Source organism: Mauremys reevesii, linkage group 12 (assembly GCF_016161935.1).
Source record: "Mauremys reevesii isolate NIE-2019 linkage group 12, ASM1616193v1, whole genome shotgun sequence".
In the NCBI taxonomy this organism is placed as follows: Eukaryota; Metazoa; Chordata; order Testudines; family Geoemydidae; genus Mauremys; species Mauremys reevesii.
The window spans coordinates 16,037,574-16,051,746 of NC_052634.1; the positions used below are offsets into that span (position 1 = coordinate 16,037,574).

Here is a 14,173-nt window from a genome sequence, read left to right on the forward strand (position 1 = left end):
CCATGAGAAAGGGGATTCTTTGGTCCCATTGCTCCCCCATCCTGCCCCTCCCCTCCCCTTGAGTGCACCATCGGACAGGAAGCCTGTGCAATGCTGGGCCCTGTGCCAGGCGTGGGAATGTGCACTCCTGCCTGGTCTCTGCATATTTATTTAGCAGAACTGCATCAGCCCGGTTGACAGGATGCTCCTGTATGGAGGAGGTAACCAGATTTATCCCAAGAGAGCTTTTTTTCTACCTAGAGTGGCATCAAGGCAAGTAACTGGTACATTTTTCCCTTCCACAAATTAACTTGTCCCCATTGAAGCATGTACAGGGTTAGAGCTTCTGTACTTTGCCTCCTGATGGCCGGGTAGGCTGAAGGGAGCTGCTTCCATCTAGTTCACCAGAGGCATCTCCTGCTTCCTACCTAAGCACTTTCTGTCCCAGCCTAAACCAGGGTCCAGCGCCTCTCCGCCAGCAGCTCCAAGCTCCAGCCTCCTCCTCCAAGGCACTTCACAGACACGGATCAGTTTAGCCCCTGGCCACTGCACGGGGGTCAGCATCGCTGTCCCTTTTGTAAACGGACCCGGGGATGGGGGCAAAGGTGAGTTCTAGGCAGAGTGAGGAAAACACCCAGGAGTCCTGCCCCCCACCCCTCCCTCGCCCCCAGGCTAGGAAAGAACCCAGGAGTCCTGCGCCCCTGTCTGGGAAAGAACCCAGGAGTCCTTCGCCCCCCCCCCCCAGGCTAAGAAAGAACCCAGGAGTCCTGCGCCCCTGTCTGGGAAAGAACCCAGGAGTCCTTCGCCCCCAGGCTAAGAAAGAACCCAGGAGTCCTGCGTGCCCCAGGCTAGGAAAGAACCCAGGAGTCCTGCCCCCATGCCGCTCTCGTCCCAGGGTCACTCGCAGGCCGACGGGGAGACCCCGGCGCTGACGGGCAGATCCCCGGGGAGGGCGGGGCGAGCGGCTCCTAGGCCCCGCCCCTTCCCGTAGCCCGGGACGCGCGGGGGGCGGGACGCGGCGCTAGGCGGGAAAGTCTGAGGCTGAGGAGCGGTTCGGTTCGGCTCGCGTCACGTTTCACCCCGGGCCCGCTGCCGGGCTCCACAGGGCCCAATCCCGGGGGGCGGCCCGCCCGCTGGCCCCGCTCTCTCCCGGCGGCGGCGGGGCGCCGCGCCATGGCCGTGCCCTTCGTGGAGGACTGGGACCTGGTGCAGACCCTGGGCGAAGGTGCCTACGGAGAGTGAGTACGGCGGGGCTCGGGCGCCCTGGCCGGACAAGGGGCCTGGGCCCCGTAGGGCGGCGGGGCCCGCAGCCGGTCTCTCGCCCCCGCAGCGCTGGGCCAAGCAAAGGCATCCGCTCGCCCCCGTGTCCCTCCCACAGGCACATCCGCAGGCGCGGGGGGGGTATAATTGCCCCCCCGCCAGCCCCGGTTCCGGTCAATGACCCCCTGCCAGGGCGCGGGAGGCTCAGTTGCCGGCACAGCGGTGCCGGGTTTCGGCCTCAGTGAGCGCTGACACTGTTGTCTGAGGTCAGGTCGATGTTCAGGTGTAACGTGTCGCTGTCAGAAGGGAGGAATGACCGAGCTGCAGGGGTTGTGCAGACCTTTATACGTAGCCTCGGCCAGAAATTATAACCAACCTTCAGGACTCTCCTGAGTAACGGCCAGTGCCCTGTCTCTGCTAGGAGTCTTGGAGGTAGAACTGACTTTCCAAACTATTTTGCTATCAGCAGTGGTAACCCGCAGTTGTCTTTCATGTCAGGTCCATCGCATCAGGTCAACTTGTGCTTCCCTGTACAGCGAGGTGGTTTAACCAATTCCTGGGAGCCCCTTTCTAGCTCTGGGCAAGTCACTTAATTTGGCTTTTTTTTTGGTCTGTGAAGTGCTTTGATTAAAATATCGTAGCAGTTTGGTGATGGGGTTACTCTGTTAGGACATAGAATCATAGATTATTAGGGTTGGAAGGGACCTCAAGAGATCATCTAGTCCAGGGGTTGGCAACCGGTGGCTCGCGGCTCGCCAGGTAAGCACCCCCTCGGCGGCCGGTTTGTTTATTCCGTGGCGTCAAGTTCGCGCCGCGGCGCGGCGGCTCCTGGCCAGGACGCCAGCGCCAGGCAGGGCCGGAAGGCAGGAAGCCCCCCGCCCCCCCGCTCGCGCTCGGCCTGGCCTGCTGCGCCTGGCCACGCGCGCCAGGGACGCAGCCGCGAGCCGGACGCACCAGACGCGACGCCGCAGCCCCCCAGACCGTGCTTACCCCCTGAGCCCAGCCGCCCACCGCCACGCGACCCCGCGAGCATCTAGTCCAACCCCCTGCTCAAAGCAGGACCAATCCCCAAATGGTCCCCTCAAGGATTGAACTCACAACCTCTGATAGTAAGAATACCTTCTCCTGCAACTTAGCTCCCAAGACATCTTGTGACACACTGTTATATTCTGATATTACCGTTATATTCTGTGTATATACTGTATATTGTATATTCCATGTACTGTGGCATACAATATGTTTACGATGCAACCCGAGTTAATTTATGTCACTACTAATCTTCTCTCTTCCTTTATATAAGTCATAATTAGGGATATTCTGTAACTTCATAAACAAAAGTCAGAATTAATTTATATATTGTGACTTTTGTGATCATTGGCAATTTCAAAACTAGCTTTATGTGGATATTTTTAAAGCTCAGGCATGACACTTTGGTGAAACTCATAGATGTAAGCAAATGCAACTCTATTGAATTTAGTATAACTGCATCCATTTACACCAGAGCTGGAATTTCACCCATACAATTTATGGAGACCACAAACTTGAAATGCTTATCAGAATTTTTACAGCTTGTAGGACTGTAAGCCTTCTATGTGTCCAGGCACATAATTAATTGTCTAGGAACATGGACATGTGGGTCTGTTGAGACTGGTTTTTGGCACTTTTCATCTGTCAGGCTATTTTTAAACAACATCTTGAGATGGGGTATGTAAATTCAGACTGGGGGGTAGACCTCACACTAACACCTCAGGGATAAAGCTGCCCATGCTCCCTATGCCTTGACAGGGAGTAGGAGAAACTCTTATGTAAATAAAGGATGGGGCACCTTAAGCTTCAGGCTAGACCACTACAAATCTGTATTGGGGATTTCTCTCTAGCACCCATCACCATAGTGTCTCAAGCCCCGGTCCTTAAAGATGTTAGGTGCTTAATTCTCATTGGTTTCAGTGGGAGTTGGGTACCTAACTTCCATTGAGTGTATGGATCATAGTGTTAAACATGCAAACTAACTTTGCGTTCCATGGTTCATAGTGCACTACCTGCTTCATCTCTTGTTACCTTGCTTTTTCTCTCCTTCTCTGCAGAGTTCAGCTTGCTGTGAACAGACGCACAGAAGAAGCTGTTGCAGTAAAAATAGTTGACATGAAACGTGCTGTGGACTGTCCAGAGAACATAAAAAAAGAGATCTGCATTAATAAGATGTTAAATCATGAGAACATTGTGAAGTTCTATGGACATCGTAGAGAAGGCAGTATTCAGTACCTCTTCCTGGAGTACTGCAGCGGGGGAGAGCTCTTTGACCGAATAGGTACAGAATTCTTGGGGCAAGGGAGGGTCTGAGGGCAACTCCAGTGGTGGCTGCACAGACTCATTAGAACACCATAGTTGTCTTGTACAACCAGAGGGATTCCTTACTGTACGCTTCCAGTGCCACTGATCTTAGAGGGAAAGTGTCTAGGACAGGCTGGCTTTGCAGGTGGCTGTGCTTCTGCACGTGGTGAGTCAGTGATTAAGCCATGGCTAGAAGTAGAGTTCCCACCTTTCAAACCTTTGCTTAGCTCACTATACCACCTTGCTTCACTTAGCATGGTCCTAACAATTCAGAAATTCTACGTATTTAATGCTATAGGTTAAATAAAAGTTAGGGGGGAAAACTGGTTTGAGAGCAAACATGGTAAATGGGCTGGAAAATTTAATGTTTACAGACCTGCGGGATCCTGCTCCTGCTGCAGGGCTGTACACTAGTCCCGCCCAGGGCTCTAGACTGGAGTTTGAGGCAACGTATTTACCCCTAGAAAGTGGAAAATAGACTACAGTAGGACTACATATGGGCACAAGGAGGTTGTTGGTGTAGAACAGCTTGCAGGATCTGGGCCCTAGTGTTTTGATGGTATAAGATTTAGAGAGAACCTTTAGAATTTTCCCCCATGGTGCTTTGGGAAGATACGAAAAAAAGTAGCATTTCAGTTTAGATTAAATAGATGCAGACTCTGCAATGTAACTCAATAACCTTTCATTACACTTTTGCATTGCTTGTAGTTACTGTTTCAAGGCAGGTGCAAAATAAGCCTTGTGCAGAGTTTCCAGGAAACTTTGTAAAATAGTTACAAAAACATAGTGCAGAGGCTCCTTTCCATAGTTTGTTTATGATGGAAGAAAAATATGTTGATATATAGATTCTGAATGACTTTTTACAGAGCCTGATATAGGAATGCCTGAACCAGATGCACAGAAGTTTTTCCATCAGCTTATGGCTGGCGTGGTAAGTGTCATACTTTACGCATTTATTTCAAGATCCTTTTTTCCAGTTAAATTAAACAGAACATGGTATTAAAGCCTTTATTTATTTGTTCAGGTATATCTCCACAGTATAGGAATAACTCACAGGGATATTAAGCCTGAGAATCTACTGCTAGATGAAAGAGGTAAATATAAAAACTTTTGACTTCATCTTCTCTTAAGTTCCTGGTCATTGAGAATATAGGGGAGAAAAGAAACACCATCACTCAGTGAGTCTGAAAATACTCCTAGAGCTTCTGTGGCATCCTGCTACATTAAGAATAACCAAATACAGTAAGCAGATTTGTGCTGTCAGGGCTTTTATTCATTCCCTTATCCTGTGTAAATAGACTAATCAGTGTATTCTAGAGCAGGTTATTCTGAGTCTCTGCACAGTGGCCTTTAAAGGAACACACTTGAATAAAACTTAAGTTTTGTTAAAGCTTGTTCTTAATCTAAAGACCAATACAAATGTTTCCATGACTGCTGAACAAACTTTTGACTGGAACTTTTTAAAAACAGTGCAATGTTCAGAACCAAAATATTACAGCATGGTACTAGCGCATGAGAATCTGAAACAAACTAATGAAATGGATCGATGTGTTTTTGTTAAAGCTGAGAGGAAAACCAAAACATTACATTTCACCATATCCCGATTATTTAATCTAGATTTTTAAAACTTTCAGTTTAATAATCAAAGGCGGTGTTAGTAATAAATTATTTTTTAAATTATTTCTAACATTACTGTTCTTTGTACAGAGATATTCTCTCCTTAAACTGTCTTGGATGTTTTTCTGTACCATGCATCTCTCCCTGAATCAAACTCATGTGCTCCTTGAATCCAAGTCAGGTTCAAATTTCAGATCAATTGTGTAAATGCGTATGATCTGAAACGAGAAAAGTCATAAGGGCCTGATTTTCACTTTTATTAAGGCCCCTTTATACTGCACTGGCAATGTAAAGGGGACCTTAGGCACATTTACACTCACTCTGTCTCTGGTTTTATCTAGCTTTAATATAATATAATAGTCTTCTAGCAGAGAAGATGAAAATACCTCGTTACACAATATACTTAATGACCTTTTTTCTTTTGTTTGCTTAGATAATCTCAAAATCTCTGACTTTGGCTTAGCGACTGTGTTTAAACACAATGGTCGTGAGCGACTGTTAAACAAGATGTGTGGCACTCTCCCGTATGTTGCCCCAGAACTGTTAAAGAGAAAAGAATTCCATGCAGAGCCAGTTGACGTTTGGTCATGTGGGATAGTACTTACTGCTATGTTGGCAGGAGGTAGGAATTGGTCAATTTCTTCTCACTACACAAACTATTTTATAATATGCATATTTACTGCAGCCTCACCGTGATTTAGGATTGCAGTACAAATGGTCATAACCTACCTAGATTTAGAGTTGATCCCAAATCATGGAGGTGGTCTTGGTCGGGAAAGTAAAAGTAAAGTAAACTTTCATATTATGGTCAGCTTTTTAATAGCTTCTCTTAGGGGTCATCTACTAAGAACCGTCTTGTTCTGTTGTGGCTATAGTATATGGCATTTACTATTTACTATTGTGGGCTACATATGTAGCTGCTTATTATTATTTGTATTATATTATATATGAATTATATGCGCTCCATCCACGCAATATATATAGTACCTGTATAGCCCTGAGGATGTCACATGGGCAGCAGCCGTAAGCTGATTGTGCTGCAAGCGGACCGCAGATTGAGAACCGCTGGTATATGTAAGCAAGGGAATGGACCCTCTATTGTGGGGAACTTTTCTGGCTTATAAATTACCCTGGTGAAATGGGCTAGTAAAAGGATCTGAGTCCTTATTCCTGCTTCCTTTACCCAGAGGCCTGCCTGACCTCAAGAGCTCGCCTTCCATTTTCCTGTGTGACAGAGTCCTTGCAACCCCGACAAGGCTGGGTCCAAGATTTCTGGGGGGCTTGACTCCCAACCTTGTTGTGGTCACTTAGGGCAGGGGCTAGGGTGTCCCAACTCCAGGATACTCTCTCCGCACTGGATGCTTCCCTGACCCACAGATCATTAAATACAGTTCAAAGCAAATACAATTTATTAAAAAGCAACTAATTTTTTAACAAAAAGGAAAAAATGGGAAAGGTTAACCGAAAACACGTCACCCCACTCTGTGGCATGGGGACATCACAAACAGTGTCTCTTGAATGTAAGGGAAGTTGTCTGTTCCTCACAAGTCTCAGGCCCTGGGTGTGCCGCAGGGATGCTGCGGGTCACACTCGCTCTGGCACTGGCCACACTCCTTCAGGGTCTAGGTTGCAGGGCCCTTCTTTCCAGCGTTAGCCCCCCTTGGGGTTATGATCCCCCTCCAAGTCTGGCATACAAGTATGGGTGGTGGATGGAGCCCCACTTTGGGAAGGCAATGAATGACTTTAGATATACCTTGTATCAGAGGGGTAGCCGTGTTAGTCTGGATCTGTAAAAGCAGCAAAGAGTCCTGTGGCATCTTATAGACTAACAGACGTATTGGAGCATGAGCTTTCGTGGGTGAATACCCACTTCGTCGAATGCATGTCCTTGGCACTTCTGTAACTTGTAACCACAATCAGGATGGACTATTTTTTTCCTTTTTTCCACTCATGGAAATCCATTTAGTTCAATGGCAGTGCTCTTTACATGTCTTTCACTCTTTCCCCAGCCATCCTAAGTCTGTAATTCTTAAACTTGTGTTCAGAGGCATAAAAATGATTTGGTACCTTGCTTTTTTACTTGCAGAATTGCCATGGGACCAGCCTAGTGACAGTTGCCAAGAATACTGTGATTGGAAGGAAAAGAAAACATATCTTCCACCTTGGAAGAAGATTGATTCTGCACCATTAGGTAAGTTGTCAGTGGAATGGCTGACTGATTTTTTTTTATGTATTTGAGTAGGACAGTGATGTGTATAGGGGAATAAAGTGCTGGAGTTATGCATGTCTGTATTTGAAAATCATTCTGTCTAAAGGCTGGATTCTACCATGGGCTCACGATGTCACAGGATCTGGCACTTGTAAAACACCTTTAGGGAGCTACCTGAAAATGGGAGGTGGTGTTCTTAAGCAAGACTGGTAGGAAACACCTGGTTGACATAGCAGCGATGGCAACAGGAAGAGATTGCTTGTGCGGTCACTTAGCTATGCAAAGCAGATGTAAAGACCTGTCATTCTGATCTGGTACTATTTCACACCTACTTTGCACAGCTGTAATGAGTTCACAAGCTAGTAAAGAATTGGGGCCTGAGATCTGTAAGACTGAAATAATTTCCCAAGGGAATGGGTAGAAGTACTGTTGATGAAGACATGTACAACTAGGCTATGTTTTGTTGTTTTTGAGTAATGAGCTTAAGGTCACTTGGTAGGTCTGAGCCTATCAAATTTAACCCCTATCCCCATCTCTTTGGTCACTACGTTTCTTCCTGATCCTGGGAAGTCTGAGGGCTGAAGTGTTGCTAATATCTCTTTTTTTGTTGAGTGATCTAAAACCCAGGGTACTAGATTTGTTTGGTGTTGTAATCTCCTACCCTGTTCTTGCCCAAGATGGTTCTTGTAAGTAAACAGGCCTACAGGAATCTGCTAGAAAGCCTTCACGAAGGTGAATTTGACATCAGCTATAGTAAGTTTCTTATTTCTAAGTCTCTGAACACTGGCTGCAGCCCATGTGGAACATAGTGGACTTTGATACATGCTCAGTCACAAATCTGTACAAAACTTGGGTCTTATTTTAGGCCTCCGAGCTATGAGTTTACCTTAACTTTGTGTTAATTTATGGGTAATCCAAATATGGATTTGATCTGGTTAGGATTGATAAACTCTAGGATTTGGGGATGGAATTGAAGTATCATTTTGAATGTAATGACCTATGGAAAACATGATCTATACAGATCTAGGAATCAGGATATATGGCAGTTAATTCATTGTTGTTTCTTCCTATGAATGTAACGTTTCTCTCTAGCTTTGCTCCACAAAATACTAACTGAGAGCCCCACAGCAAGGGTTACCATTGCAGACATTAAAAAGGACAGATGGTACAACAAACCTATGAAGAAAGGTAAATGCCTTTAAGTGCTTTGTACAACATAGACAAATAGCTTAAGTAACGGTTGAGGGTATATGCTGGGGTAAAACCCTTGGAATGCTATAGTTAGCAGAAACTACTTTAAAGGCAGGAAATTCAGAGTTAAGGTTAAACTTACAAGAAACTCAAACAACTTAAATCCTGGAAATTCACAGCTGAAGTGTGCAGACTACCTTAATTCATCCTCTGGATATATACCTGCTTCCCTGCTCTGTGAGTGGAGTATCAAAAACATACACTGCAGAATATTGGTTTTAAAACTTTCAGATGTATGTTTGATATCAAGTGTGATATTTTTGTTACATCATTAATCTTGGGTCTTCTCAAATAAGTGCTATAATGTCATCATCTGGGCCTGGGAGACTTACATATGTGGGCATGTTAGCTCTGTCTAATGATGCTCTTATAACTGGTTGTCACACAATATCATAGGAGATGGTGCTGAGTGCTATCAGCACCTCATGGAAGGGGTCTGCCCTTACTGAAGAGGGGGGAACAGTTGTCTTCAGGATGAGATCTCGGGAATTTGCAAAGCATTTTTTCCCTGTGGACACAACCATAAAGAAAGAAGGATAAGCACAACGAGCATAGGTTTAAGTCGTCATAATTCCCGTCTTTTTCTAGTGAGATGTTACTGTTCTGGATGAAAAAAGTATTTATAATTTCTCTTTTTTTCTCATGGTATTGCTATAGCGGCAGGATTTTTCTGCCCCGTAAGTGATGTTTTTGAAAATGATGATGTATTAAGGATTTTTACCCTTGTGGCTATGCTAGTTATTCAGCTATTGAGATTGCTGTTCAGTGATGTTTGCCATCATAGTCTCAAAAGTTGCAGGTACTGGAACACAAATGGAAAAAATAAACAAAGGCAATGATCTGTGTGACAATTCAAAGACCAGCCTATGCAAGAGCTATGTATTTTTAATGGGGGAGCTCAGCCTAATTCCAAATGCTTTAAACCCTGGTGACCCTTAGGATGACTTTTCTGACCCCTGATTGTGTGATTTATCTTCTTCTGTTAGGTGTAAAGCGGGCTCGTGTCTCCTCAGGGGGCCTTTCAGACTCACCAGGTGGCTTTTCTAAGCACATTCGGTCCGATATGGACTTTTCACCAAGGAAAAGTGCACACAGGTCAGAATGCTATACGCTTGTGTATTTTGTTGTTTTCACTGACTAACACACACAGGACTCCAGCCTGATATCACCTTTTGTTTCTAGATGCCTGTGTTTTACACCACAGTGCCATTCAGATGGGGATATGTATAATTACAATTACATTCTCCTGTGCTACATGTGATTTCAGGGTTCCCTTCCCTGCCATACATTAAAAGATGATTATAGCCTCACTTTCTAATCCCACACACTTCTTTACCTGAAAGCCTTTACTTGAAAACCTATAGCTTAGTTATGTTGGCTTCAAAATTACACCTTCCAAATTTCCCTCTTATGTGAAAACAGGGTGGTAATCTGACAGCTCTTCTCCCCATACCCTGTATTCATAGATTTATAGATTTCAAGGCCAGAAGGGCCTTTGTCTAACCTCCCGTATAACACAGCCCATAGAACTTCCCCAGATTCCTAGAGTATATTAAAACGTTGTGGGCAGGGGGATACTTAATAGTTTCCACCTGATGAAAGTTCCATGAATTAGCGCAAACATACTCAGTATTCAGATCTGTCCATGCTCATTAAGACTGCAGACATGACAAAGTATGATTGGGTGCAAAACCCCTTTCAGTGCAAGCCTGATGCCATGGATTTGCCAGCAGCTGAAATCGAACAGCGTATCAAAATTTCCTGCAGTCGATTCTTGCAAGGAACCTTCTTGCTCAACTTTCTCTGCCAGAGTTCTGGTTCATTGTCCAGAATGAATATCCTGCGCTCTCAACACTTGCCTTGAAATTGACAGTGCCATTCGCAAGCATGTATTTGTGTGAAGTTGTATTGAGCACACTTGTGTCCATCAAGTCTCTGCAATATTGAGCTACTGTTGATGTCACATCAGAGATTAGATGTGCAATTTCTACCATGCCGCCGGACTTTGAGGAGTTATCACAACATGCAAGCCCATATATCACATGAGAGCATTAAATAACATACTTAATGTGTAAATTCCTTGGTTGCTGTTGTTGTCTGGGGTCACAGGAAACAGTCTCAAAATTGTGGTCACGCAGGCAAAAAGTTTGGGATCCCCTGGTGTAGTCTGTAAAAGTCACAAGAGAAATGTAACATTACTGTGATGCGCTTTATTATTAATGTAACTAATTGTGTTTTCATGTTTCAGTGAGGAAAAAGTGAGCTACTCCACTTCTCAGCCAGAACCTCGCACTAGCATTTCCTTGTGGGACGGCAGTCCAACCAATATCAACAAACTAGTACAAGGGATCAGCTTCTCCCAGCCAGCATGCCCTGAGCACATGCTAGTTAACAGTCAATTACTTGGCACCCCAGGCTCATCACAGGTAATGAATGAAAATAGCATTTCCAAACATCTTTGTTCACAGCAGCTTGACAATTTATTCTTTGGCTGCTAGACTGTAAAGATGCCGTTTGCACCAATTCAGATGCATTGTCCTAATTTTAAAGGCAACTAAATTGGAGGGGGCGGTATCCAAACTTTCAGCCCAGAAAAGTAGTTGGTTATCTGTGGAATCCATATCTCTGATCTCTAATCTGCAGAACCCTTGGCAACGCTTGGTGAAGAGAATGACCCGTTTCTTTACAAAGCTGGATGCTGACCGCTCCTATAATAGTTTGAAGGAGGTTTGTGAGAAGATGGGCTATGTCTGGAAGAAAAGCTGCACAAACCAGGTACAGTCCATGGAATTAAATGAATTAATGCTTCTGATTCCATTTGACAAATCCTATAAAAATATCTTTTAGTCAGACGTAGAATTTTCTGAACCGGCACAAGACCTGTAAATGAAATCCCTAGTCAGACTCCCTTAGTGTAGTTACTAGTATACTGTGAATATAGTGCTTGTAGCATGTGAAAACTATCCTTCTACTAAAATCATTCTCCCATTTGCCTTCAAGGTCACCATATCAACAACTGATAGAAGGAATAATAAACTGATTTTCAAGGTGAACCTGGTAGAAATGGAGGACAAGATTTTGGTGGATTTCCGCCTGTCTAAGGTATGCAAAATAACAGACTTTAGCATTAGAGAGAGGGGTGGGTGTTAGAAGCAAACTGGACCAGCTTCCATATGATAAAGCTACATGTGCAAGTGGGATAAGATGGCAAGCCTGGGGAAAATGTGTTTTTGCGTGGGCAGTTTGTGTCTAACCGAAGGAGAGGACCTACAAAATGGGGTTAGCAACATTACTTTTTCACTGGTGCCTGAAACCAGGACTGTGGTACTGAATGCCCCATGCAGTGCAAGAGCTGTTAACACTCACTATCTGGTTTCAGAGTGGTAGCTGTATTAATCTGTATCAGCAAAAACAATGAGGAGTCCTTGTGGCATCTGATGAGGTGGATTTTGGCCGACAAAAGCTTATGCCCAAATACATTTGTTAGTGCCACAAGGACTCCTCCTTGTTTTTGCTCACTGTCTGGAAATCCCTCCTTCCAGTTAATGTGTGGGGAGCTAGTGAGAGAGAGCAAGCATCTTGAGTACCCAAGTACTATGGGAGAAGGCATTGTAATTGTCTTCTTAAGCATAATGATTTTGGGGCACTGGGGGAGCATGCTGGGCTGGCCTGATCCTGCGTTCATGGAAATCAGTGTCTCAAAGTGGCAAATAGAATAAACACCTTTTGTAAAAGGTTATAAAAGCAATACCATGCAGATAACAATAGAGGAGGCGGCAGCATTTCTTGAGAACTAATTATAAACAATGAACATAAAACTTGTAAAGAAAAAAATAAACTCTCTAGAGTAGCTCCCAGTGTCCCTCAGATAGGCAGGTGTTACAGCATTCCCATTCCTGTCTATTTGCACATGCATGCAGTCCCCAATATAGTTTTTGTTTTTATTATCTAGGGTGATGGGTTGGAGTTCAAGAGGCACTTCCTGAAGATTAAGGGGAAACTGAATGATATTGTCAGCACCCAGAAAGTGTGGCTTCCTGCCACGTGATCCAGCTGCCATTGGGAGGTGGAGTGAATTGGATGCTGCTACACTGATAATTTTTATTTTTATTCTGCATCAAGAAATGCTTGTGGGTGCCAGTATCTGAGAGTCACTTGCGATGGAAACCCATTTGTTTAGGGATCTGTCTTGACACCAGGACATTTCCTCAGAGGATAAGCTTGGTAAATACATTTCCAGGGTCTCCCAGATGAATTTGGGATAGTGATCATTAAAGTGTTCCTGACTGTAGTAAGTTAGCTGGTGGTATGCCTTCCTATTGCTAGCTACTGGCATGAGGGTTTTTTTCTTCTGCTCAGTCAGCAAACCCTCTCATTGGGATACTTTGTGCTTCTGTGGGAGCCAGTCTGACTGTTCCACTGACTTACAGAGAGTATGCCTCCTGCCCCAAGGCTGTTGCAGCCACTGTCTGATGCAGACTTAGGTTTTTTTTGTGGGGGCAGGAGGGTAAGAGCCTATACCTAATAAAAAATTGTTTCAGCCCCCTTACTGCATTGCTGTATCTTCTGATTTTAAATCTATTTGAGCAATAACTTGTCTGTTACCCTTCCATTTAAAATTTGATGACATGGGGTGCAGAGGCTTGGAGACAGTGTGGGTCTCAGTCATGTAATTTTGTTAAATTTATTATACCTTTTTGGCCTTTCCTTTTATTAAGTAAAGTGGTTGGGCCCAAAGCACTAGTTCTAGTGTGTTGTTCACCTGTCGTTTTACACATTGCAGGCTAAGAGGTCTGCAGCAGAATAGATACTGTATTAACATTTTATGTACCATTTATCTTGTTTTCAACTCTTTTCCCCTTATTCAGTGTTTTGTAGTTTTCCCTACATTGGAAGGTAAAGTCAAACCTATTATATACAACAGCTTATATTGGGAATGTGTTAGAGGGTAGCAGGGCCTCAGGGGCATTTCTTATTTCCATTTCTCAGTACCTAAAATTCAGACTTAGTTGAGCAGTTTTTTTTAATGGTACATAGTTTATTTGTATTAACAAGGACCACTTGCGTCTGACCAATCACAGTCAAATGTACAATGATGTGAAGATAAACACGATCTGTATAAACTTTTGTAAATTTTTACAAAATAAAGTATAATCTCAATTTGAAAGAAAGCAAATGGCTGCCCTGGGGTGTTCCGGACAGAATTCCATTTCAGAAGAGTTTGCTCCTTCTAGGGATCCCACCTTATTAACAAAGCAAAGAATCCAGATAAAGCCAGTGTCTCATTCCCACACCACCTTCCCACAGCAGCTCTCCCTCCCAGCATCGAGGAGTGCCCCCTTTCTGGTCCTATTTCAGTAGGAAGGTAGGGAGTCTTTTCATGGCTTCCAAATTGGGCAAGGAGGAGGTTCCAGTTTTGGCTCAGCATTCAGCTTCCTGCTATGCCTCTGAGTCCTTTTAATCAATCAGGCTTGCTTCTCCAGCAGGCCTGGCAGTAAAGGAGCAGTTCAAAGCTCACTCCCATAG

At 44.5% G+C, this 14,173-nt stretch overlaps 1 protein-coding gene across 2 annotated transcripts; it reads left to right on the forward strand.

Annotated features, from left to right (window-relative positions):
- The first annotated feature begins 175 nt into the window (after positions 1-175).
- Positions 176-13,792, forward strand: CHEK1 (checkpoint kinase 1). 2 transcript variants are annotated; one of them, XM_039496013.1, is made up of 12 exons: positions 176-252; positions 3,324-3,547; positions 4,437-4,501; positions 4,595-4,664; positions 5,621-5,809; positions 7,274-7,378; positions 8,489-8,584; positions 9,634-9,742; positions 10,896-11,073; positions 11,291-11,422; positions 11,648-11,749; positions 12,600-13,790. In XM_039496013.1, exons 1-12 carry the CDS (start codon positions 182-184, stop codon positions 12,693-12,695), a joined length of 1,437 nt encoding a protein of 478 aa, XP_039351947.1. In that variant the 5' UTR covers positions 176-181; the 3' UTR covers positions 12,696-13,790. The 2 variants fall into 2 exon arrangements, with proteins under 2 accessions (XP_039351947.1, XP_039351948.1); XM_039496014.1 differs by lacking the exon at positions 176-252 and adding an exon at positions 1,005-1,217 and having other exon boundaries at positions 12,600-13,792.
- The last annotated feature ends 381 nt before the right edge of the window (positions 13,793-14,173 follow it).

Excerpts from the sequence above, each read along its gene's own strand:
- CHEK1 (XM_039496013.1), top strand. The coding sequence starts at position 182 with ATGCTCCTGTATGGAGGAGGTAACCAGATTTATCCCAAGAGAGCTTTT. Across the intron at positions 4,502-4,594 it reads ATCAGCTTATGGCTGGCGTG|GTATATCTCCACAGTATAGG; the intron begins GTAAGTGTCATA and ends TTATTTGTTCAG. Across the intron at positions 11,074-11,290 it reads GCACCCCAGGCTCATCACAG|AACCCTTGGCAACGCTTGGT; the intron begins GTAATGAATGAA and ends TCTAATCTGCAG.